The 27,844-nt window shown below is 38.9% G+C and overlaps 1 protein-coding gene across 2 annotated transcripts; it reads left to right on the top strand.

The window, feature by feature from the left end:
• The first annotated feature begins 655 nt into the window (after nt 1–655).
• LOC18426792 (uncharacterized) lies at nt 656–27,560 on the top strand. 2 transcript variants are annotated; one of them, XM_020662713.2, is made up of 4 exons: nt 656–1,087; nt 4,142–4,420; nt 25,606–26,786; nt 27,049–27,560. In XM_020662713.2, exons 1-4 carry the CDS (start codon nt 884–886, stop codon nt 27,053–27,055), a joined length of 1,671 nt encoding a protein of 556 aa, XP_020518372.1. In that variant the 5' UTR covers nt 656–883; the 3' UTR covers nt 27,056–27,560. The 2 variants fall into 2 exon arrangements, with proteins under 2 accessions (XP_020518372.1, XP_088718566.1); XM_088862440.1 differs by lacking the exon at nt 27,049–27,560 and having other exon boundaries at nt 25,606–26,850.
• The last annotated feature ends 284 nt before the right edge of the window (nt 27,561–27,844 follow it).

Raw genomic sequence — 27,844 nt, 5'->3', positions numbered from 1 at the left:
CTCCAACATAGCCATCTCTCAAACTTTTTATTTATTTTTTGACAAATATTATATAGCCACCTCTCTATCTGCTCTCTCTCTTTGCCTACTCAAATATTTCTCTCTCCAATCAAGTCACCTCTCTCTACCAACCTATCATGGTTGGGTTAGGGGCTAATGCTGGCCTGGTTCAGCCCAGCGTAGCTTATTGTTTCTTTTCTTTTTTTATTATTTTTTTATTTGTTTTTGGCCCTAATAGGCTCTAACCCCCGATGATGACAAGAGCCACGCCAAGGCTAAAGCTGGTCGGGCCCAAGCCCTGTCAAATGCCACCCTTATAGGAGCATATTATGAGTCTACTCCCTCGAAAACATATTTAGGAAGTTTTTTGGGTCTAAAATTTTCAGAATCACATAAAGATTACGAGATAATTATTTTTTCTTTAAAAAATTGAATTTTGAGTTTAATGACACTTCAATCAAGCCCTTCAAAATTTAGATGTTCTCTATTAAGGCAGTATTTTTTCTAATACATAAAATTTGGGATCTCAAAAATATACCTAACATGTGATTTAGTCGAGGGAGTAAATGGATAGTATACTCCTGGACGAGCAAGAAATCTTTTGGGTTCTTTGATTGCAGCTCAATAACGACCCCCCTCTCTGGAATTTCGTCCCAAGCTCTTTAGCATAAATCTTTTTCTCGCTCTCTCTAGATACCAACCCAAACGCATTCACATCGCACCCAAGGGATTACCCCTTTAAACCGATCATCCGTTTCCTTAACGCCGCAACTCTAATCCAAGTCGGAGAATCTAGATCCCTGTATACATATTTCCCTAACGAATTTCTCAGCGACGCAGCCAAATAACAGATTGAAGGACGAGAGAGATTGTGTGTTATTCCATGAATTCCTCTCATTTCATGGACAAGCAGATAATGGGTCTGAGTGGGTCTCAAAATAGCGATTTCTTTGAGCTCCTGAACCCTCCTTCCCAAGAGCATAATGGATCAAAGAAAGAAGATATGCTTCCCAGTTATGATTTCCAGCCCATACGACCAATAGTTTCTCCTCCATCGCCTGAACTCCAATCCTCCTCTAATTTTAGGGTATGCTTTGACTCGCTTTTAAATTAGGGTTAATATAAGGTGTGCTTTCACTCCCTTTTAAATTAGGGTTAATATTTGGGTATGCTTTGACTAGCTTTTTAAATTAGGGTTAATTTCTTCTTGTGGAGGGGAAAATCTCTAAATTATTATTTATTCTTTGATTTATTTGGATATGCTGATGTCGGCATCTGCAAATTGGAACTGTAGGTTTGTTATGATGCATGTGAAGATTTTGTGTTTTTAATTTTTGGGGTGTCTTTTTTTTTTTTTGTGACGGTATCTGTAACTTATTGCTTCTTTATTGAGATATCTGGATGTTATCGTGGAAGGGCCTATGGAATTCTTACCCTAGATCATTGCAGAGCTGTAAGCATTTTGCCTTTTCAATTTTAGTGTTTTGAGTTTTGATTTTTATTTTTTCATAAGGGGAGTTGTGAAGTTTATGGGCCAAACGCAGTAGCAGTTGAGTTTTTGTATCCTAGTCTTGTGGGATTCCATATTACTTTTCCTTATTTTCCCATGGAAAAATTCTTAAGTATTCCAGGAGGAATTAGTTTTGTGTTTCCATCTGATTTTCGGAAAATAATGATGGTTTATTGATTACTGTGTTTATCTACCAATTATCGAGAACTACCAACTACTTGTTTCATGAATGCCACACAAGTAAATAGGAATTCTAATGAGTTCTCAGTTACATATGGGCCTTTTAATGCATGTAAAATTTCAGGGGGATTATGATTGCTTTTAAATGCAGTTTAGTAATGATAAATCCATGTCCGGTAGGAGATTGTTTGGTGATCTCTTTTGTAGCAATACTTGGGTATTTGGATCAATATTCTCACACAATTGCACTTCACCAAATCAATCAATTGAACAGAAAATTACTAGCAAAAGAGTTTACACATCTAAGGATGCTTACTCACGCATGTTTCTACCTTTGCATATCCTGAAAAGTAACTTCTCGAGTCAATTGGCTAAATTTTGGGTGAGTCACCGGAAATCTTGACTTGGTTTCTACGATGAGTTGTGCAAGTTGCTTCAAGGCTTAGTTGAGGCATTGAAGATTTAGCTATGAGTTTGGTCAACTTCCCCGAGTCTCATCCCAGATTCATGCGACTTGAGTGAGTCTTGACCTTTTTCATAGAATTTTTTTTTTTTTAAGGCAGTAAAACCTCTTAGTGAGGGTTAAAACTTAAAACTATCCAAGGCTGAAGCCCTAAGAGGCTTGTTGTTGTAATTTAGGGGCTAGGAATCCACTGTATTATTCCTTCTGTCTTTATTATCTTTTCTCTTAAAAATGCAGGCCTAATCTTTCCTCTCATCCATCATACTCGCTCCCATTATTTTTCCTATTTCTGTATCTTGCTCTCTCTCGCTCTCTTGCTTGCTTGCTCCCCCCTCTCTTTCTTTCTCTCTCTACTGGGTATCATGTTTTCATCTTTCTCTTTAAGTTTTTAAATTATCAAATATTTCAATAATTATCCACATTCTGTCTCTTCCATTTTGTCTTTTTCATTGATTTGGAATCATATAAAGCACTGCGCATTTCCTTCGCTGAGTTTGGAATGAGCCCAGTCCTCGCACCTTTCCATTCCTAACTGCTTCTCCAACCTACATTCTGTACAGTGCCACTCCTTTTCTCTGTTCTGTTTTTTTTTTTGTCTTGAGTGAACTTGACATGCATCTATATTTTAGTAATTCTTTAGATCATTGTATTGCCACCCACAAGATGGGTGCTCTACAGAAAGCCGACCAATATATTGGGTGCTCTACATGATTTTAAGTAAAACCCAAAAAGAGATGGGTTAGAGGCTTCGGCATTATCAAAAATAAATGTTAACCTTTCCAAGAAGAAAAAAAAAGAAAAAAAGCATTATCAAAAAATAGTGGGTATTGGGTCTTATTGTGGTGCTGCAGACAAAAATGGTGCTAGCTGCCAGCCGTGGTCCCCCCCTGCAGCACCCTCTTTGTCTAGAGACTCAGCCGCCAGGTTGGCCTTCCTTGTGTCCTGGTGGGAGACTCGAAGAAGCTCGGCACCAAACTACAAAGTTGTTTCCTCACTCCCTTTGGTTTCTGTATTTTTTTATTTTTAAGCTTTGGTTTCTGTATGTTTTTACTTTTCCGTTATTCAAATTTCTCTTCTGGTGTACATGTCTCTGTTTGTCTGCAAAGAAAGAAACTAGATGCATACCCAGCACCTCTTTTGTTAATTCACTTTGTATTAACTAAAAGAATGTATTCATTGAGTTGTTACTTGAAAGTACATACAAATTGAGACGTTTACCACAAACTTGTGGAAAGAATAGGGCAACAATACTGTTTTGTGAAGGGCAATGACGAAGATGGTAGCATAAACTCAGAGGGCCTAAGGGCCTAGTTCCTGAAACTTCCTAGTAACTCCAATAAATGTTACGTCTCTCACCTCCTTCGAAAAAATGTGACTGCTTCTAATGCTTCCTGATAGAAAGGTTTTGGGTAACGTTTAGAAATTTTCAGGAAGTACTGTTGTTCAGCGTATCCACTTTGGTGCTTTTTGAAGGTTTGAATGGCTTATTTTCAAATGTTAGAGGAGATCAGTGGTGCACAGGTTATGGTATAAGTTTTAGCCTTCTGAGTTTTGTCTAATTAATTTAGTTTTTCCAAAGGACATGCTTCCTTATTGCTGATTTTCAGCTTCCTTCTTTTAGATATTTCTTAGATTTTTTTCTTTTTTTGGGTAGTTCGCTGACAGGATTGAACTTGGAACATGGTGAAAAAATAGCATATCATAAGATTGTGGAGTTATATGCTTGCTATGATATGTTAAATAGTATAGAAAATGTTTTTTCCTTTTTGGCTAAATTTTCAAAAAAAGAATCTTGTCCAGATTCTATTGCCTTGTTGTAGATGCTTGTACATGTTAGGTAGCATAATCTTCATATGAGGTTAGCCATAAGTGTGTATTTCCTCATGTTATTTCTACATTTTACACTTCTTCAAAGTGATATCACTTTTTAGTCTTATAGTTGGAAGGAAGTTTGACTTCCCTGGATTTCCTCTGGGTGTCGCTTGCAGAAATATGGATCCCTGGAACTTAAGGAACCAACAAACGCCTCACAAGAGCATGAGAGGGATGCTTCCGATGCAGCTATTGTGTCTGAGATTGATCGAACAGTGAAAAAACATGTTGATAATCTGCTACATTCCTTAGAAGGTGTTAGTGCTCGATTATCACAATTGGAAAGCAGAACACGCCGTCTAGAAAACTCAGTGGATGAGTTAAAGGTCTCAGTTGGAAACAGCCATGGGAGCACTGATGGAAAGCTGAGACAGTTGGAGAATATCTTGAGAGAGGTAATTTGATATCAGTTCTTTGTTTGGTCAATGTTTGTTGGCTGTTTGTTGTTTGGATATTTGTTATAGGCTTGATGCTTGCTGTTTGATTGGCAATGAGTAGATTTATTTGAAAAAAAAAAAGAAAAAAACTGATGACTATCGATTGGGTTTTCTTTCTCTTTCTGTTGTAGTGTTCTATTTGTTGTTTCCCATTTAGTTTCTTTTTAGTTTTTGGACTGTAGATTTATTTCCAATTGCTTTATTGTTATAGTTCTACAATTTTATTGCACTTTTCACTTTTTCTGGTAGCGTTTTTCCCCCTTGTTGCAAATTTTGCATATTTTATGTTTTGTTAACTTGGAAACAGTTGACTAATATTTTCTGTTGCTTATTGTCAGCTGGCATAGAATTGTTCTGTATTTAGGTAATTTGTTTTTTGTGCCACTTGACCTTTCAGTGTAAAACTTTGGTGTGTGTGATTGCCATCAGAAATAGTTCTAGTGCCACTTGACCTTTCAGTGTACACTTTGGTGTGTTTTATGGCAATATAAAATAATGAACATCATTTTCTCTTATTTCTCTTGCATTTCGGAAATTTGTGGACTATGAAATCTTAATCCATGTCTGTTGCCTGAAATATTGTGATTGATACCTGATTTTCTTTGGGATTGTATAGCATTCCTGTCAGATGAACATGCTAATGATTTGTCTGAAAATTTATGATATATCGCATCAGATATGGTTTGGTTGTCTATTCAAAGTTCACACTGCAATTTTTTGTTTTCTGAGTCCAACTGCATTGAAGCTTGAGCGTTGCTTTGGATCTTGGTTTCTGAGTACATCTTAAATCAACGTAGTTATGTTGATTTGGTATATCAGAACACAAACTTCTTGTCATGTGTAGGTGTGCAACTTCAGTTACCATGTTTCTCTGCTTCCCTAAGGAACTTAGCCAGCATGATGGTCCCTGTGATATGGATCCTTGCTTAGTTCTGTTCTTCATTTGAGTGACTCATGGCTTTATCTGCTGCATAATGAGTGTCAAAACTCAAGGTGTTCGTGGCACATATGTGAAAGGCATTCACTTGTTTTTCTGTCTAGTTTAAGGGTCCCACACTAATATTGAAAGCATGATGTTTGTGCTTTTCTTGCATATGGCTTTCGTTAAGAATGATATCCTCTGCCGTTGTTTCCCATTAACTGTGTCACACACACACATATATTGGAAAACACTTAAAAACACCTATAAACGAATCTCTACAACCCTTCGCTCATGGCTCATCACTGTTCAAATTCCATCAGATGGCCGCAGCTATTTGATGGTGTTTGAATTTTTATATACATCGGATTCGCTTCACATTTTGGGCCTGTGTACTTATTAACTATCACACACCCATAAAAAATTTAAAAAGATAATTATAAAAATGGCCAAAATACCCCTGAAATGTGATCAAAGTAAACTTAGTTTGGTTTATTATTAATTTATTAATTTTATTTATATATTTAGGTGCAATTCACTAGGGCGTACACATCATCAAAATATGAGGTGAATTCGATATGTTGTGTTAAAAAAGATGAATGCGAGGCTCTCATTTACCTAAAATACCCCTTATTTTATTCCATGTACTTATAACTATCACACACCCATAAAAAGTTTAAAAAGATAATTATAAAAATGACCAAAATACCCCAGAAATGTGATCAAAGTAAACTTATTTTGGTTTATTATTATTTTATTTATTTATTTAGGTGCAATTCACTAGGCCGTACACATCATCAAAATATGAGGCGAATTAGATATGTAGAAATTATAAAAATTCTAATACTATTGTTGTGCTAAAAAAGATGAATGCGAGGCCTCATTTACCTAATATACTGTTTATTTTATTCCATGTGCCAAAAAATATAAGGGAACTTTCATCTTTTTACCAAATTTTAGATATGAGCCAAAAACAAAATATGAATTCACAGAGGGGGATCTCTTGTAGATCTACTTGGTGATGCTAGAGATGAAGAGATTAAGGATTTTAGGAGGTGATCTACTTGGTGATGCTAGAGATGAAGAGATTGAGGATCTTAGGAGGTAGGTTAGGCAGCTTGCATAGCAATTCGCGCGCATCAATCATGGGCAAGACTGTGATCTTTTCACCAAGAAGATGTCGAGTACAACCCTTTTTATTGTCGTGCTCTGTGTGAGGCGTCGAGTGAAGATGAAAGTGATATAAGACGTAGACATGGGATACATCACTTTACGGATTTCGATTTGAAGGTGGATATTCCTTGTTTTTTATGGTAAGCAACCTGAAGAATTTATTGATTGGTTGAAAGGGATTCTGGTTACAAAAAAGTGCCCAATAATAAAAAGGTGAAATTTATTGCCGTAAAGATGGGTGCTTTGGTATGGTGGGAACAGCTTTTGGGCTAGTAGGAAAACATGGGAAAGCCAAAAATTATTTCTTAATTGAGGGAAAAGAACCTACATGAAAATTATTTTTCCATTCCTTTATGAAAGGATGAATATCCTCCGTCAAGGACATAGGAGTGTGGATGAATACATGGAATTGAATTCCATCAGTTAATGGCCCTAAGTGGTGGTGTTACATCGTTGTTGGACATTGGATGACGTGTATATCCTTGCTTTTAAATTGAAGATGAACAAAAGCGACTCTCATCAAGGTGGAACGGTGCCCAGGGTGGTTTGGGCAGTTGTGGTGGAAATTTAGAGGAAAAGGTGATAATACCAGGGCTGGTCAGGGTTCTACACTTTCTGGTCTGTTAAAAAAGCAGCAAAAGATGGGTGGCAGGGCTGGTTCTAGTCAGCCTAATGGACCAAACAACATTGCTATCAAGCCCCTAAGTGTTTGGGAATTGGAAATGTCTCTTCTCAGTGACTGAATAGGAAGTTTGTCACCTTTTTTTGAGAGTTTTCGAAGAGGGCGTCGAGCAGGTATTCGATGGAGGCCCCGTTTATGATGAGGTGCCTGAAGAAGATGAACATGAGGTGGATATTTGATGCAAATCGCATTTGAGATGTTCAATAATTAGATTGATTAAAAGATTATTTATTTATTTTTTTTAAAAATGATTACCAGGATTTGGGTAGACTTTATAATCTTTATTGGGGTTAATTTTTAGGAATTACTGGATGTTGGTTATAGTAGAATTTTATTTATTATTGTGGATAGGTTGTTCAATTTTTATTTATTAGGATTGAACTTAAATTTTCAGATTTTGTTGGTTTCCTATTTTTGCAGGGAACCTTTAGTAGGAGTAGATCACTTGGGGTTCCTACATATTCTTATTTTGATGGGAATCAATATTGGTAGAGGGTTGATCACATGATTTCCAAGAAAATAGGGATAGTTAAGTAACCTTAAAGAAGGGTGTTAATGGGGTGGAATGTGACCTTAAGGGGAGAACTACTGTTAGTAAGTGGCTCATGTATTCTTTTTTTTTTTGTGGGGCTGGGGGATACAGAGGGAGGGAGGGAGCGATACTTGTAGAGTATAGAGAAGCCTTCTTTTTTTGGTTTTTCTTATTTTTTATTTAAGGAAGTGGAATTCTTGTTAGGGGATCGAAAAGATGGTGGATTTAATTTCCCGTCTTCCTTCCACATCATTTGGTGTTAGACCACGATACGGTTAACAATTACAATGGCTCGTCGTGGAGCTTACGACTGTAGGAACGTCGAATTGGACCGAATGTACAAGAAAATCAACAACTTGACGAAGATGGTTGAAAAGTTGTTGCATAAACAAATATTGTAACAACATCCATTGAACAAAATGAGATATACAGTATTCAATGAATTTTGCGCAATGTTTTGTGGATATCAACTTAAATCGGAGCACAAGTTTGAGTGGGAACGTTATGATGCTATGTTGATCATAATTATGGGTTGGATGCACGACAACATTGATGGGAGCATGAATGCAGAGAAGAGCTGAGTAACTGACTACCCTAAAGCCAATATGAAATGGATAGGGGAGTAGACCGAATAAGTGAAGACAAGGGCAGAGAAAGAATTTTACTTGTAGATCCATCTCTGAAGCAGAATCATCCCATAGTAAGAAACGACAACATCAAGCTGGGGAGTTGTTATTCATGTGCATCACACCAGTACAGAGATAGAGATGTGTGAGTTCTTGACCAAAGAAAAACTCTAGCTTTGTCATTAAGAAGGTTAATGAATCGAAAGCAGTGTTTTAAAATGCGGGATGCGGCCCTGATGCGGTGGGGGGCCGATGCGGCGATGAGGCTCGATGCGGGTGCATCGCGATAATGCGGTCAATAAATGTAAAACAATTCTAAAAAATCTAAACAAATAAGTTAATGTATAGAAAAAAATTTGAAGGTGATATATATGATAGTAGGTATTTTAGTTTAATGATTAACTTCAAAATTGTTAGCTGTCGGAGATTATGTATCTAGTTATCCACTATCCCCTGCTAGAAACTAGAAACTTGAAACTAGCTTCATAAAGCATTCAACAATCAACAACCATCAGCACAAATTTGCACCATAAGCACAACTGTAATTAAGCACAACCATCAATAACCATAAGTACAACCAGAAGCACAAAATAATGATATTACAAAATACAAATCAAAAGTCAAGCTCAAGAAGAGTTAATAGGTAATAAATAATAACTTAATACAATCATCCATTTTGAGAGTCAATTTTGAAATTTGAACTTCATTTAATATCAATCAGACAAGTTATCTTGAGAGCCGTCATGCGCATCATCAATATCATCCTCGACGGCCTCCATGTATTATTCTTCATCGGTCTCCTGCGAGTTAGCTTCCTCCTCGACCTCTGAAGCTAATGTGTGAGTGCGATTAGACCCAGCAACTCCTCTACTCCTTTGCGCTCTAGTGTTAAGTCGATCTTCTTCATTAGCCCCTGTTGTTAGCTCGACATCAAGCCACGTAAGATCCTCATCCTCAAACACACGCTCTTGTCTTGGATCCATGGTCCACTCACTTACGGAATCACCATCAGCTTCATATAATTGAATAGGGTTGAGCTTCGTGCGATTTTCATACCTCTCCCTAAGCTGCTCGTTATACCGCACATAAACCAAATCATTCAACTTTTTCTGCTCCAACCTATTTCTTTTTTTTGTATGGAGCTGTGGTGGAAATTTGAAATCAGATAAATTAGATTTTAGATTAGAAAATTGAAATTCAAGAAATAAGGATTAAGGAATAAGGAGTAAAGGACTTACATTCTCAAATGCATTCCAATTGCGCTCACAATCAGATGAGCTACATGTGAGATTCAACATTCGAATAGCGTTGTAGATTTGGTGTCTCGCTTCTATATAATGGCCACCATGCAGTTGTATAATATTTTATAATTTAGAATATAGTTAAAAATTAAGGGTATAAAATAAACAATGGAACTATACCTAAAGTAAGAGACAAGTAAGATTATTTTTGGGCTTTGGGCCTTTATCTGGATATGTAGTGTCCCTATTTCGAGTGGCAATATCTCTCCCAAAGTTTCTCAAGGCTAACTTGATCTTAATCAATTCATGGTTCTGGATCTCATCTTGGATATCTTTGTTTGGCACCAACCTCTCCAACACATCTAAGAACCCACCATTTATTACACGATCTGACTCAATGGATGGGTGCTTGTAGTGAAGAGATGGGTATAGAAAATAACTGGCTGAATGGAGGTGCCTGTGAAACTGGGTATTCCATCTCCTATCAATAATTTCAAGTATAGCCTTACGCATATTTTCATCATCTTTTAAAACATCTTTTATTTCAGTTCTTGCCCTAGTCATTGCCTCATGTATGTAGCCCATGGCGGGGCTTCGCATCACCATCAACCAGTCGAAACATTCTCACTAAAGGGCGAGCCACCTCCAATGCAAGAATTATTTGACTCCAAAAGATGTATTCAGAATAGTTGTTTTCAACATTTCTCCCATCTGTATGTTTTGACCATTTGCTTTGACTCCATTGCTCTGAAGCAAACATGGTCCTCAAGGTATTTTTTTGCTTGGCTAGGCTTCGAAGAGTGAGAAATGACGTGGCAAATCTGGTGATACCCGGTCTCACTAATTCTTTTTCTTTGTAAAAGACCTCATCATGCTTAGGATTATGGTGTGATTGTAAATAAATCCAACAACAAACATAACTCTTGAAATCACCCCACTAAATAAAGATGTTGTACCCATTTCTTTAAGCATAAGATTAACATAGTGAGTTGCACAAGGAGTCCAAAACATATGCTTCCTTTTCAAAGTCAAGAAAGGCCTAGCTGCAGCATAGTTAGCATCATTGTCAGTGATAAATTGTACCACATTTTGTTCCCCAACAAAATCGACAATCTCATCCATCAAGCCACATAAGTATGTACCTTCATGTGGCTTGTCTGATGCATCAATAGACTTAACAAAAAAAGTACCTGTTGGGCAATTAACCAAAAAATTAATGAATGCCCTTGATTTCCTATCGGACCAACCATCACACATAATAGTGGCCCCATATTTGTCCCACCCTTCTTTTTGAGAAATCAAAACTTTATTCACATCAAATACAACATCCTTCAATAAGGGCTCCCTAACCTCATGTAGTGAAGGATGACTAAGTCCTGGCCATATTGCCCAATTGCTTGGACCATACATGCAAAACTATCCAGAGTTATAGTATTGAAAGGAATGCCGGCCATGTAAATCCACTTTGCAATCCACTTACATACCGACTTCCTTTGTTCTTTCTTATATTTATTTTCAATTGTGGTTTGTTTTGTTTTTTTCTCTCTCCTGAACCACAATTTCGGGGCTAGAGGTGAAAAAAGAATCCATTGGCCCCTTAGAGAGAGGTGTTCTTCTCTCAGCACTACCACCAATATTTATAACCCTCCCTCTTGAGGTTGGAGTATGAGTACCCCTTTGCCTCATAGAAACTTCAGACATATCATCATCATCATCATCAACATCATTAAATAATTGCATATCATCAAGTAATTCCTTTCTTTTCTTTTTTTTTTCTCTTTATCTTTTTTCAATCTATCCAAATATTCTCTAATCTCCTTTTTTATATCATCTGTAGCTTGTGGGCATGCACTTACATTCCCAGAAATTCCTGCTAAATGCTCTTTTTGTCGAAAATACCATCCATATAAGTATTTCCACAGAGCAAGCATATCACACAATTTCTATCTTTCGGATTTTTTAGTTTAGCATATTTCCAAGTCGGATCCTTGTTACTAGAAGATTGGGAAGAAGACATTGCCCCAAAAATACGTATAACAATATTATTGTACAAGAAGGAATAAAAAGTTACCGACTATGTGAAGTAGTGCTCGATTTCTTTACGGCCTCTGAAATCCCCAATTTCTTATCACAAATTCGCCTTAACATCCCCAAATCAGCAATCAAAGGCATCAAATGAACATCCAAGTATCAAACAACCGCCAAATCGAAGATTTGGATGAAAAAGCAATTTTCGCCAAATTTTTTTTTTCCCTCGATTTGATGTAAAAAGAGCCACAATAGTGGCTGGAATCTTCGTTTAGTGGGTATAATAACCCCCCAAACAGTTTCCCTAAACTTTGGAAGTTCAAAAAGACCATTTTGCCCCTCCCCGAGGAGCAAAATCGATAATTTTTTCTGCGGAAACAGATGCGGCGTGATGCGGCCTGATGCGACGCATATGCGATCGCATCTATCAAAAGAGCATATGCGCCAATTCGCGATGCGGATGCGAGTGCATCCCGTATGATGTGGCGATGCGGCCGCATTTTAAAACACTGATCAAAAGATACGAAAGGCCCTAAATCAAATGAAAAAAGTTGGATGTATTTGTAGATCTACCTGCTAAGAAAGTAGACATAATAAGGGATATGTCTTACATTTTTACTGATGGAAGGATGAAGGATTCTAAATGTAATGATGAAGAAATTTAGCATTGTGTCAACCAGAAGGAAAATTTAACTTATAACATTATTTCTGTTAAAGACCATGTTTAATTTGCAAGTGATTCACTCATAGTAAATACGAAAGAGCAGCTCACAACTACAGTCAAAGGGGGATTTGGATTTGGATGAGAAAATAAGCGCATTGGTGTTGATCAAAGCAAAGTGTTGATGGCTAGACATGAACTATCTTTGTCGTCGTTGAGTGGGGAGATTCCACCCAAGTCTTCCAAAGAGGAGGGTGTGACTTACTCTCAATCCGGCAACCTACAAAGGAAAGTGATGTTGATGATGGTGCTAGGAAGGGTGTTTTTCCTCGTAATATCTTTTCTGAGTATGGGGGGCTATGAGAGATGCACGCCTATGAACTAAACTTATTTTCAGTTTGGTTTATTGATAATGGCTTTGACATAAATAATACCCAACTGGAAAGTTGATAATGATGTCCTCAATGGTGAAAGAAAGGCTGAGTCATGTTTTGTTTTGAGTGGAAGATTTTGATCTCAACTCATGAAGTTTGGGCTAAAAGAAACTATGGGTTCAGCATAGGACTAATCTTAGTTCACTCAGAATTTGTGGCTGAATATTCTCAGGTTTCTTTGATGATAGGTGACGATGTTTGAGGGAGATGGAGGCCCATGGGCTTTCGACTTTATTATCCTACTCTTGTCAGTATCTATAGATCAAAGTGGTGCATTAAAAGCTAGAAGAGTTTTGGAGCAATTAAATAAACCCCATATTGAAACTCCAATTTGTAACAAGTCACGACCCATAGGCCTCTTGCTATCTACCAATCAATTAACCTAAAAAACACACAAAATCAAAGTATTCAATGAAGTAACCCAATTTAGTTCTAGGTCTATACAATACAAGAAAATAAACTGGAAGTATTCAATAAAGAAATAGAGAAGTTCACTAAACAAATATGGAAACACACAAGTACCCAAAATTTGATGTGAAGCTCTAAAGTCTAACATAAACCAATCTAACTGAATAGAATGAAGAAATATTTAACTAATGTACAAAACAATATTTTCGGAAGTATTCATGCAATTGCATGAATGACATGAATGACATCCATTTGGTTTAGCATTAATGTCTTTTTCTTAAGATTGGGTTTCCCAATCTAAAGAAATTTTCAAAAACTCACACCAAAACCTACTTTTGAATATTTAAAAATGTCACTAAAAATAAAAGCCAAAAGGGAACGAAAAACAAATCATAACCTACTTTGCACAAAGAAATACCAAACACTAATTCAAATTTTGTAACACACTAACCTCTCCAAAATCAAATCAACATAGGCTCGAATTGGTGACCTTTGGTTGCCAGAAGTTCTCTTTTGCAACCATTCCAAGCCACAAAAAGTATTCGGTAAAATAAATTCCAGTTTTGCAATAAATTGCAAACTTGGAAAAAAATTTTGATCTTGAGAATAATTTCAAAAACACAAATGTTTTGGTATTTTTCTCTCTCAAAAGGCACAAAAGGGGTTCTAAGGCTAGGATGCGCTACAAAACCTTTTTCCCCCCTTTTGGGGAGAAAATGGCATTTTTTACCCTTTGTCAAGGGCGGACTCAAGGGCCTTTTTCTGCCGGATGAAGTGCATCGAGGTGCTGCCTATGCGCCCAGCTTAAGACGAGTGCCTAGGCAGCGCCTAGCAGCTTACCCGTTTAAAGTAAAAGTACACATTTGTTTTCTTTGGCTACCAGGCTACCTAGGCGTGGCCTATACGGATGGGTCTAGATGGGCATGTCCAAGGCGCACGGGGCTCAAGGTGGGCACCTAGGCGGGTTTGGGCGCCTGCCTAGTGCCTACCACCCCTTAAAAAAAAGCCACGTTACAAAAAAAAGAAAGAAAAAAAGTTAAGGCCTATCGAAGGCCTCTCTCTTTGCATGTAAGAAGAATAAGAAGAAGAAGATGGCCTCCAATTGTTCGATGTGAGGTCCCTTTCTCTCACAGACTCTCTCTCTCTCTACATATTAGAAGAATTAAAAACAAAAAAAATACTCCAAGTTTTCAAGATGTCTCTCTCAGAACATGGATCCATATGCTCCAAGTAATCGAGATCTCTCTCTCACATGCACAAGCTAGCGCATTGACACACACATGTCCTATACATATAGAGAGACACACTTTATGTACGCGCACACTTACAAATCATAGTTCGCCTCAACACCTGCTCCCCCCCCTCCACCCCTCTCGAAAAAAAAAAACAAAGAAAAAAAAACAAAAACAAAACTAGGGCCACCCATCTATTTGGGTGGTTGCCTAGACGCATAGGCAGTCAAGGCCCCTGGCCTCCTAGGCGCCGCCTCTGCCTTTTCGAACATTGCTGGCTGCATAGGCAGCCAGCCGGAGAAATTTTGGAAATACTGCACTTCCGGATGATTGTGGTCGTTGGGTAGAATTTGGATGGTGATGAGCCATGAGCAAAGCACCATGGAAATTGGCTCACAAGCGTTTTGAAGTATCTTCCATGTATATTTCTTGTCATCTTACATATGTTATGTTATCTTTTGAACTAGAGGGCCACTACAATATTTATAGGAAAACAAAATGATTAGAGCGCGAACTTATGGAACTCAAGTGACACCTTAGTAATACATGTGGACATGTACGTAGATACCTTACTCATGGAAGCCAAGTCCTAAGTTGGTTCATTTTAGCCATTTACCGACAGGTTTGCCTGCCTATGTATAACTATATCCTACTTTTTTTTTGGGTAAATAAAACCTTATAAATATATTCTACTTCCTCATGGCCTCACTATATCCTACTTTTTTTTGGGTAAATAAAACCTTATAAATATATTCTACTTCCTCATGGCCTCTTCTTTACTGACGCTATACACCTTCTTGATGTCACCATCCCTAATTAGACATGCTCCTCTCTTCCGGCTTGCTATTGGGGATCCTTATATTCTTCCCTATGAATTTCTCTAAAACAAACTAGGAAACACTTGTCTTATTAAAATTACCACCCATAATGAAACCTTTTTTCCTTCAAAACCAGGAGCTAACTAGAGTATCTCCCGCTAACACATAGATGGCTCCACCGTCCCAATCCCATTCCTTAAAGAAATTCCCATAAATCAAGGTGTGTATATAAAGTATGACATGTTTCTTTCCTTTGCAATGCACACAAGATTTGCTTGGGAGCTAAGTGCTTTTTTTTCTTAATGTGGCCCTATTCTAACTTATCAAAAAATCGCCCTGTGCAAGCAACTTAAAACCTAGAAACTATTTTAATTTGTATCATGGGATTAGGGGTTGCAATGGGTCGGCCGGACCCAGACTCAAAAAAACTTTATGGGACTTGGACTTGAAACACTTTTATGGGACCCAGATCCGGACTCGGATCTGATTGGAAACAACTGAAAAATAAATAAATAAATAAATATATATATATTTAAACATTTAAAATATTAAATATATGCATGTATCATTTAAATATTATAACTAAAAAAATATAGTTATATTTATTTAAATATTATATTCTACATATTATATAAATATTAACACTAGTATGGTTTGGGTCCATGTGGACCCAGACCTGACCCGCCGGGTCCAATTTTTGGACCCATACCCAGATCCAACGATCATCGGGTCCGGGTCCATTGCCACCCCTGTGTGGGGTTAACTTAATGGGATGTAGATTGATGATGCTTAACAAGTATTGCTAGCAATCAAGAGGGAGTTTTGCATCTCGGTGGAGAACATACTAAAATGAGGTGTTAGTATCTATGATGTTATCAAATGTGGGATGCATGCTCAAGGTGCTAGGGGGTCCGACGCTATGCCCCTAGAGATGTAGGCGCATCACTGCATCACTTCCAATGCAGATGATAAATAAAAAATAAAAATATTAAATTTTGATGAATGTTAAGATAACGTGAATATGTGATTTATGTGATAGTATGTACTTTAGTTTGGTATCTATCTCTAATATATGCATGGTTTTAGTCGCTGATGGATATTAGTAGGGATATTCTCTAGTTATATTCTCTACTATAATCAACATGTAAAATAAAATTTCTAGTCCTTAAATTCAATTGAACACAAAAGAATATGTATTATACTAAGAATAGATTAAAAAACTAATTAGCTTTTAGCAACTAAGTTAACTGCAGCATATAACAAAATACTAAAGGGTTCAAGTAACTCTATGATTCTTCACTGGAAATCCTTAATAGCACAAATTCAACTCAACGTTTTGCCCAGAAAATAAAGAAAAGTTTGTTGGGTACTTTGAAATCCCAAAAAAAGAACAGAAAAAAAAAGAAAAGAAATTGAAATCTTGATTTTAATCCCCTTAGATTAAAAATAAAAAAGACTTCCTCTCCCACACAAATCCCAAAAAAAAAAGAAGAGAGCGAGAGAAAGAGAGAAGGAAACATTTTGCTCCCTGTTTGGGGGAGACAACCCTTTCTCATGGGCATTATTTCTCTCGACAAGCAGGGTCTCCATATACAAGCTGATCACATGGTGTGGCCTAGTGTTTCAAAAAGCGCTAGACGGGTCCTAGGCAGCCTAGGGGGTCCAGGCTGCCCAGCGCCTAGGCGGGGTGCCTAGAACCTGGATGGCTCAGTTGAAACAAAAAAGGACTTTATAGTCTCTAACAATATATATATTGTATAAAATATAAGGATAAGGTATTTAGGGCACATCAAAATTTAAAAGTATACTACACATTAGCACACACTCCATAAGCATAACCATAAGTCGGTCCATATCCAATTAAAACTTTAAATTTACCAACTAAATTACCAAACTAAAGATACCAAATACCAAACCAGTGGAACTACAAATCCACTATCCACAATACACAACCAAGAGGAAAAAAACAAAAATGAAAGTAACACTTGAAGACTCCAAAGATTCTTAATCAATGTTCAAAGTTTAATCATCATTCACCATTCATCATCAGAAAAAATTGGGTTTGCTGTATTTGCATCTTATGCATCAGAGTTGTCACCCTCGACATATTGGTCGTCCTCCTTCGTTCTTCTGAATTTGCCTCGTCTTCCTCTTCTTCTTCCACCCTCGTCCTCTGTGCAGAATATCTAGTGGGCCTAGGAGGGTCGTCTGATGTCCCTGAAGCATCCATGACTATGTCCCATGTCAATCCTTCATGCCCCTCGACCTCATCATCATTAACCAATCACTATATAGCATTGTCCATATTTTTTGATCTGATGGGATCTCTCTTATCTCTCTTAGCAAACCTGTCCTTCAAGAATCGATTATACTTGACATACACTAGGTCATTGAGCCTCTTTGATTCAAGCATGTTCTTTTTTTTGTATGAATCTAACAATATGAAACTAACTAATATAAATGTTAAATGATTAAAATCATTAAATATCTAAGAATAATACTACAAAACAATCAAAACTAATAGCTAATTAAACTACTAAAGTACTAAATTACTAATGCAATTATTCAAATTACCCTTACCCCTTCAAAAGTACTCCAATTGTGCTCACAACCGGACGAAGAAGTGGTTAGGTTTAAGATCCGAATGACCAACTTTTGTAAATTTGGAGAACTACACCCATGTTGGCTCTACCAATTGGCTGCAAAGATATAGAATAAAATCATAAATAAATAATAGAATTATAAAAATGAAACTTGATTACTTGAACTTGATGAACTTAAGAATATTATTACTACATGGATCAATTTTGGTCCCTTGCCTCATCGCCATTGGACTCCCAAAAGACTTTAATGAGCACTTGTAATTTATCAGCTCATCAACACATATAATATCCTGGATATCCGGATCAAGGACTAACGCATGTACACACTTATTAAATCCAGTCATGATTGTGTTGTTTGTGTGTATATCCTTGTCAACATAAAAAAAAGCTGGGTTCAAATAATAACCAGCTACATGCAATGGTCAATATAGCTGCCTATCCCACTTCTCATCAATAATCTCCCAAACAGGCTTATAACGGTTTCCATCATCATCAAACTTTTGGGCTATCTCTCTCTTGCATTTCTCTATAGCCCATAGAAGCCTTGTCATTATCAACCATGCGAAGGATTTTGCCAAGAGAAAAAAATACCTTAAAAATGCCCTTCACCCCTCGCCAAAAAGCCTTAGAAAGGATAATATCTCTCACTTTCTTTCCAACCTGATCTTTGGACCACTTGTATGCTCTTTAGTCATTCGTGGTAAACATCTGCTTCAATTGCACTCTCCTCGAATGTATGCTATCTAGGCATAAGTACTAGGTCGCAAATCTTGTGACCCTAGGCCGCACAATCTCTTTCTTCTTTGTGAATCTACGCATCATGCTGAGGGTGAGATGGTGGCTATAAATGAAATTCGTAACTGATTTTGCCTTCTTCATTGGACCTGATATCTCTGTTTAACCACCAAGAACCTCAAGCATGAGGTCTATACAATGTGCTGCACATGGTGTCCAAAAGATTCTTGGATAAGCAACAAATTAGTAGCAACAACATTAGGAGTAGCATTGTTTGTGACAACCTGTACAACAAGATGCTCTCCAACCTCCTTGATTGCCTTCTCTATAACTTGGAATATGTAATGGGCTTCATGGATATAATCAAGATGCATCAATAGACCTAAAAAAAACAGTCCCTAAAGGACAATTCACAAGCAAATTCATATGACTTCTTCTATTTCTATTACTCATAGAAACTCCATACTGAGCCCATGCATCTTTCTTAACTTCTATAACTTCTGTCATGACACTTATCACTTTTTTCAAAAGAGGTTCTGAAAGCTCATATGGGGTTGGGGGTTTCATCCCAGGCCCAAATTGGCCAATTGCCTCTACCAAGGCATAGAAGCTGCTTAGGCGCGCGGTATTCAAAGGAATGCTTGTCTCATAAAACCATGTAGTAATAAAAAAGTAGCTCTATCTCTCTTGTCCTTCTTCATTCTATTTTCAATAGTAGTTTTTTTCTTTGTTTTCTCTCGTGCAACCTCAGGGTCAGGCCGGGGCAATAAACTATCCATTCTCTAACCCGAGGCTTCTTACTCCCAGAACCAGAAGCAATTACAACTCCCTTTCCCTTCCCCCTAATAATGGATTGTTCTACCTCTTGACATCCCTCCCCATCCTCATCACTATCCTCATCATCATAACTGACTTGAACCCCAGACCTAATCTCTGCTATGGAGGTAAATTTCTCATCTTTTTTCATTTTTACCATACTCAAAAAATTGGTAATTTCCTCTTCAACAGCATCATGAGTCTTTTTACATGGGGCAGCATCCCCCTGGATACCGACAAGATGTTTCTTGAACCGGTTTATGCACCCTTTTGTATCCTTCTCACAAAACTTGCATCTTATGCAATTTTTATTATTAGGATCTGGGTTGTAGCCATATTTACAATTGGGATCACCACTCCTATTAGATCCCGAAGAAGACATCTCAAAATAATACAACTAAAAAAAAAATCACTTACTTTGATTGCTCAATCTCTAAATTTCCACCTCAAAGATGCTTTTAAGGACTCAAAATCTTCTAAAAAACCCTCCAATGGATTTATAAAACATCACAAATTAAATCTAATATCAATGAGTGATGTTTTGATCAAGTTCTCATAACTTTGAGAAACCCTTGATCCAAAAGATATCACCAAAAACTAGGTTTTTAGGGGTTTTCTCTCTCTAAAATGGGCTCTAATGAGTTTTAGGTTTCAAATGAACCTAAAACCCACGTTTTTGGCCTGTTAGTATCAAAAAATATGACACAAAATGTCCATACCTAGTGATTTTTCCGCCTCTTGGTGGGGCACAGTCCCTGGGCGACTGCTTAAGTGGGTCTTGGGCACCTAGTTGGGCGCATAGGTTTTCTTCTTTTTTTTGGTGCATAGGCCTGGGAGATGCACTCAGGCCCCCTGGACCGCCTAGGTAGTCGCTCAGGCTCTGGGTGGTCCGCTTTTTGAAACACTGGTGTGACCCTCATATGTTTCCTATGGCCACTTAGGTGGGCTCATCTTGCAAACCTGCCTAGACAGCTATACGTGGAGGAGCCAGGGGTTGCAACCAAGGGTATATGTCGGGGGCAGGAAATGGGTAGCTTTAGGAGATGTGGATTGCTATTGGTGGACCTTCATTAGGTTTTAAAGTTTCATGTGGTGCCATCTTGGTAAGGCATGTCTCACACAAATGAGGAAGCCTGGCAAGATTGCCTGGCCTGTAAAATTGCGTTGGATCATGTGTCAAGGGGTGGAAAGTGAATGGTGGAAATCATTTTTGATAAGAAAAAGGTATGTTGTGAAATAGGTTACAAATTTGTAATGGGTTTTTGCCAGGTTGACAGCACAAGAGGGTTGATGAGGAACCATAGGAAAGAAGGGGCGAATAGTTCAATGCTTAGCAGTTTGAAGGGTTTTTGAGCTGTATTTGCCAAGCAATCTACTATTGCAGAGTCCCTGAGCCTGAAAATCTCTCATGGTGTTGGCTGTGTGTACTGGGTGGATGGTAGGTGCTGTTTGCAAGGGTAGCCTAGGCTGCAATGTGAATCTTAGGAAAATTAGATTAAAAATTGAGAATTGAGGTGTCCCTGCATTGGACATTGGTTAGGTGTAAAGCAATTTGCCCTGTAAGAATTTAGGAGAAATACGGATCAAGGTAGGGTTCTTCTGAATGTAGGCTTGTTATGGATTTGGCTTTGCAATTTATTTTTTTCATCATGTGTGACATGGGGTGAGAGTAATACTGCAGTCTAATGAAATAGTGCATTGGAGAGACGAGAAGGGTTCATTTTCCTTTTTCTCTTTGATAAGTAACACGAAGGTTGTCTTGTATGTAGGCTTGTTACGACTTTGGGGTCAGAAATGTTTTCACAGGACAGGACATGCGGTGAGGATTAATGGGGCGGTCTAGTCATCAATTTAAAGCTGGTGATTGATGGTTAAAAAGATGAAGGGGGGTGGGGGCGGGGGCGGGGGCAGGGGGATGGGGATTGGAAGCTACAAAGAAAATCCAGTGTCTTATTTATTGATGTCGTTTTTCGTGTGACATGTTAATGGGTGTAGTAGGTAGCATGCAACCCGCAGCATCGTGTTGTGGGTTCACCATCCTAATCAGCCAGGCCATGGGGCTGTTCCTTCATATTTATGGATGTCAAGGAAGAGTCTTGCAATATTTGTTTGGCTGGTGAGGTTAGGGGGTTGTCTTGGATGGATGAATCATCCCTGTTGCTGGAACCCACCCCTAAACTAGTCACGTATTTCAAATCCCTTGACTTGGTAAAATTTTGCCGCTTCATAGGCCCTTGTCGCTGGAACCCACCCCTAAACTAGTCACGTATTTCTATAAGGATGCAACCTTAAACAATCCAATTAAGGCGCACCTTAAAGTTTTATCATAACATGTAATTTTGTTATAAACAATTCTTAGTATTATCTTAAAATCTATTTTCATACCTAATTAGAAAATTTTAAGTTCCAAAAATGGTTAAAATCAAGTAGATCTATAAATATATGAAAATCTTGAAAATGGACGGTCTAGATAATGTGTTGCAAGATGTACTATTTCCGGGACTCAAAAACTTTTTTTTTTTCATATATACATCTCAATGTCGAGATGATTGATTAGAGGGTTTATTCAACATTAAAACAGCATTTCCGATAGATTTTTGAGGTGCATCTGTGATTCTACATTTTAAGGTTGCAACCTTATATAAACTTTGCCCATATTTATTTGCTTGTAACTGCCTTTTGACATAATTTTCGTCTCACCTCTGCCATGGTGGTGTCCCCATTTCATGTTGGTGTGGACATCATCCAGTCTATCCCCATATCATAATTGACTCCATGTCCAAGGACAAGCCTTCACTCACTTCCATGTTTTGGGTGAAGTCACCTATCACCTGTTATTTGAACTTCTCCTCGCACCTTTTTAAGGATGTTCATTCCATCACAAACCCCCCTAGGCACTTCCCTACATGGACATTGACATGTCTCTCTCCAGGGTGCAAAGAATGTGTCTCCCTTAACATCCAGCAAAATAAGGCGTCTGCATCTTCCTCGCACAAAAGCCCCTTTCTTCATTCACACATAGAATCAAGTTACCTGTCCTTTTGCAGCCTTCTTGATGTAAACCACTTAACATGTTGCAGTTCCTTTGCTTCCAGGCCACTGTCCTTTTGCTTTCCTTTTTTTTTTTTTAATACATTTCTTTTGAAAGTTCACTGCCCCGGTACTATCCACCATGCTTCTCTCCTCCAGCAGCTCCCGCTTTAGGACTCCTTCCTTCTTCAATGACCAGTCACTGCCCTCCTCCACCATCCCTGTGCCATTCGCTGTTGATTATCTTCATACATATATCTTTGTTCTCGACAATCCTCTCTTTTGTTTGATCTTTTCTTTTCAAAGTTCATTGCCCCTGCACTGACCACCATGCATCTTCCCTCCAACAGCTCCTACTTAAGACCTTCATCCCCCATGACCCGTCACTGCCCTCCAACAGCCTGTGCCATTCGCTGTTGATTGTCTTTATCGATATATCTTCTTCCTCGACAATCCTGTTTCCCTTGTCTATTATTTCTCTTTGGCTCATAAGGCCGAGAAGTCATGGCCTCAGCCCCAAATTAGGGAACCCAACTTCACCCTTCTTGATGCAAGCTCACGAAAGATGGGTCAACAAAAGTCACTAGCCACTCAACCTTTCCGCAGTCCTTTATTTTCTGAAGGTTCATAAGATCCCCACATTAAGGAGTCCAAACCTTGATCCATGACTTGGACGGGATAAAGCTGTCATTGTAGAGATTAAATTTTGGATTCCACCATTCAGTTACCAATTGTCCTTTTGCCTGTCTGAAACCATCAGTTATGAGTACATAACATCTTTTTTCTTGATTGTGGAGAAGATTATATCTGTTCCCCCAACAAAAGAGCTCTAAGACCCCCAGGGTTGTTGGTTTGCAATATCCTGAGGCGTACATGACTGGATTTCCTCCATGTGCCAGCCCTCGAGCTATCCTCTTACCCGAGGTGCCTCCCTTCTATTAATAGAGACTCTCACCTTGTTCCTTCGCTTATGTATCGCCTTCCACCTTGCACCATGTTTTGTCATAGTTTTCTTCCTAGATCTCTGTACTCCATCATCTTTCCTTTCTTATGCTTGCTTCCCACCTGGTTAATATGATCACCTCTTGCAACCCATTGTTTAGTATGATCACCGCTTGCAACCCATTGTTTTGTATGTGGGAAACTTGGGTGAGGGGTGGCAATGCCTGCTTGGAATTTTGCTCCAGCAATCCCTGAGTGGAGCTGGAGTAGAGCTCGTTTGCACCATCAAGGGATCTAGATGTCTCTTATATGGATCTCCATCCTTTAACTAAAATGGATCTTGATCCCTGACTAAAACAGTTCTCAATGCTATGGAAGGGACACAAGTCCATTGAAAATGGGGGCACGATCTTGGTTCAAGGGATCATAATCCCAACCGGAGTTTTACAAGTTTTTGAATTTTGAACCTATGTCTTTGATTTAATGCTATTATTTTGCTTTTTGATGATTTTCTAGCTAATGACAACTTGGTAATTTTTTTTTTATGTTTACATGGTCGTGGTTTCGGTTTTTATGTTATCCTCTTCACATTGTACCTTATGGTAAGAATGGGCTTAGCTTATTTTGAGCATATTTGTCATATATAATAATAATTGGGCCTGCATGTATGAAGACTGCATCCTAAAAGGCTTAATTCTTGTGCCAATGGATTGAAAACCGAGTTAAAGTCATTCCTTATGATATCTTTGCATTTTCTTTTGTAAACCTTCTTGAACGTTATTCATTGTTTCATTTGGTGCAATATGCACTTTTGATTTGAAGATTGGAATCTGGGTTGTCTATTATTAAATATCTATATGTTTAAACTGCTTGATTTATTCAAATCGTATTCAAATCTATTATTAAATATCAGAGGCGCATTCCCAACTCATGAAGCTCCAGCTCTCCAAGAGCGAACAACATGCTGTAACTGAAAGCCCGAAAGCCTCCCAAGTTGAAACCCCTGCCCCGCCTCCACTGCCACAAGCACAGCAGCAACCCCTTCAACACCTCCCCCAACCATTGCCATCTCAGCAGCAGCAACCAAACCCACCACTCTAACTTCCTGCCCAAAGCCAGCCTCAGCCTGGACCCACCCAGTTCTTCCACCCACCACCATCACCACCACCACAATAAATCAAGCAGGTTAAACATATAGATATTTAATAATAGACAACCTAGATTCCAATCTTCAAATAAAAAGTGCATATCGCACCAAATGAAACAGTGAATAAAGTTCAAGAAGGTTTACAATAGAAAATGCAAAGATATCATCAGGAATGATTTTAACTCGGTTTTCAATCCATTTTCACAAGAATTAAGCCTTTTAGGATGCAGTCTTCATATATGCAGGCCCAATTATTATTATCAATGACAAATATGCTCAAAATAAGCTAGCTCATTCTTACCATATGGTACAATGTGAACAGGATAACATAAAGGCTGAAACCACGACCATGAAAACATAAAACAAAAATTGCCAACAAGTTGTCATTAGCTAGAAAATCATCAGAAAGCAAAATAATAGCATTAAATCAAAGACAGGTTCAAAATTCAAAGACTTGTAAAACTCCCGTTGGGATTATGATCCCTTGAACCAGGATCGTGCCCCCATTTTCAATGGGCTTGTGTCCCTTCCATAGCATTGAGAACTGTTTTAGTCAGGGATCAAGATCCATTTTAGTTAAAGGATGGAGATCCATGTAAGAGACATCTAGATCCCTTGATGGAGCAAACGAGCTCCACTCAGAGATTGCTGGAGCAAAATTCCAAGCAGGCATTGCCACCCCTCAACCAAGTTTAGCAGATTGAGCTTTCAATTGCCTTTGTACCTGGTTAATATGATCACCTCTTGCAACACATGATTATGCCTTTGCATTTGTTCTTGCCTTTTTGTGTTTCGTATTTTATCCATTTTCATGCATTTACTTTTTTCTCTTTGTACAATATATGGCTGAAGAACTACCAATCCCCAAAAAATCAAGAGCTACATGGTTAATTTTGGGAAAATTATCAAAATACACATAACTTATCAAATATATAACAATTTACCTTTTGCAACTATTCCAAGTCATAATCATGTGTATTTTGATGGACATTTTGAAATTTAACGATAAGAAATTGATGGAATGTTAAATAATTAATATATTAGGTGCATTTTGATATATTTCCCTTGAATGTTTTTTTTGTTGACTCATGATTGAAATTTCTTGAACATTTACAGGTACAAGCAAGTGTGCAGGTCTTGCGTGATAAACAGGAGATCGCAGAGGCGCATTCCCAACTCATGAAGCTCCAGCTCTCCAAGAGCGAACAACATGCTGTAACTGAAAGCCTGAAAGCCTCCCAAGCTGAAACCCTTGCCCCGCCTCCACTGCCACAAGCACAACAGCAACCCCTTCAACACCTCCCCCAACCATTGCCATCTCAGCAGCAGCAACCAAACCCACCACCCCAACTTCCCCAAAGCCAGCCTCAGCCTGGTTCCACCCAGTTCTTCCACCCACCACCACCACCACCACCTCCTCCTCAGCAGCAGGACTCCACCCATGCGCACTACCAACTCCCACCACCTCAGCAGCAAGTGGACCCATCCCACCCCCACTACCACCTCCCCCCTCCTCAGCAGCCATTGGACCCTACTCACAAGCCCTACCCTTTACCGGCTCAGCAGCCAGATCCCACCCATGCTCATTACCAGCCACCACCTCAGCAAGCAGACCCAACCCACGCCCCCTATCAAATGCCACCTCAACAGTCAGCACCAGCTCCTCAACATTATCAAATGCCAGGTCAGCACCCATCACCCACGCACAACCCCGATGAGCATGCACCGCCCTCCTACTACCCTCCCCCTGGTCGACAAGGGGGGCCTGCCGGGCCTACAGGACCTGTTGGGCCCACACCACCTCAGCAGTTTTATGGGCCTTCTGGCCACATGTACGAGCCGTCCTCACCATCTCCCCCTGCTTTGGGTCGGGCTGTTTCGGGCTTTCCAGGCCCATATGGCCCACCACCATCAGGGCCCAATTTTACTGAACCTTCGTATTCTTCTTATAATGGGCCTGTGCCATATGGCAGCGTGGGTGGTAACAAGGTGCCTCAGTCTTCTATGCCTTCAGCTCCTAGTGGGGCTGGCGGGTACCCAAGGCTTCCTACTGCTCAGATACTGCCACATGCTTTGCCCACTGCTTCTGGTGGTGGGTCGGGTTCATCGGGGGGTGGGAATAGAGTCCCGATTGATGATGTGGTGGATAAGGTCACAAACATGGGGTTCTCGAGAGATCAGGTGAGAGCTACTGTTAGGAAGCTCACAGAAAATGGGCAGTCGGTGGATTTGAATGTGGTTCTTGACAAGTTGATGAATGATGGGGAGATTCAGCCACAAAAGGGTTGGTTTGGGAGGTAACTGGTTATTTGTTCGATTCCATCCTTCAAGTGTGATGGATTTTCTTTCTTTCTTTCGTTCGTTTTTTTAGTTGTGTATAAAGATATGGTCCTTCGGTATTTGTTTTTGCTGCTTGTTCTTGAGACCTGCTGGAGCTGTAGAACTTGGGAGATGAGTGGTTTGTGTCGGAGTGCTTTGCTTTGCACAATTGGGTGGCAAGAGAGGAGCCTGTCCTCTTTCATTCAGTGACTTGTTTATTGATATGGCATAATAATGCAGGAACTGATTATAGTTGTGCTCCATGGCTGTTGGATCCATGGCTGTTGGACTGGACATGCATGGCTTATGTGGATATCAATCTGAAACTGCACTCAATGTTTAGAAAATCTGAGACTTGGCTTGCAACCTGCCGAGTTGGCTAGGGTCGATACCCTGGTGAGTCTGGAGGAAAATTTCAAGCATGCCTCGAATCTGACTTTCTAAAGAAATTACGTATAAGTTCCGTCTGAAAATCATCAGGACGTTGGAGAGTCATGGTTGGAGTCTCATGTGAGCAAACATGGACATGCCTAGTGATTGTGGTTTTGTGGATGTCGTGACCTGCTATATAATGAGAATGGGGTGCATCGAAATTTGGATACAATTTGAACGCTTTCTACCATTCCCCACTTTTTCTTTTAATGCCAACAAAATTTAATTCCTCGAAGGAATTCATTGTACTGGGAGTGCTGCAGAAGAATGCACAATACGATTTACTGATATCTTTACATAAAACCTTCATAGTTATTTGATCTCTTTGCACTCAGAAAATCTATATAATTATGTTTTGATCTACCATTGCAAAGCAACCAAACGATTTCTCAAAATCGACTCCTTTTGTACCTGTCTTCACCACCTCCTCAGCGTCTTGGTTTCTTTGTGTTTTATGTACTGATGCAAAACTTGTCTCTTGGATAATATTGTATCTTATCTAAAACATGAATCCACGCTCATGGAAACTTGAAAGTACTTCGACACCATTTCGCCCACAACTGTCACTGGTTTGTGAGGGAGTGAGCAATTGTACTCCTGAATA

This window comes from Amborella trichopoda, chromosome 3 (genome assembly GCF_054954075.1).
Source record: "Amborella trichopoda isolate Santa Cruz 75 chromosome 3, AtrichopodaSantaCruz75HAP2 v2.0, whole genome shotgun sequence".
Classification (NCBI taxonomy): Eukaryota; Viridiplantae; Streptophyta; class Magnoliopsida; order Amborellales; family Amborellaceae; genus Amborella; species Amborella trichopoda.
The sequence above is the reverse complement of the archived record's forward strand: the minus strand, read 5'-3'. Positions and strand labels throughout refer to the sequence as shown.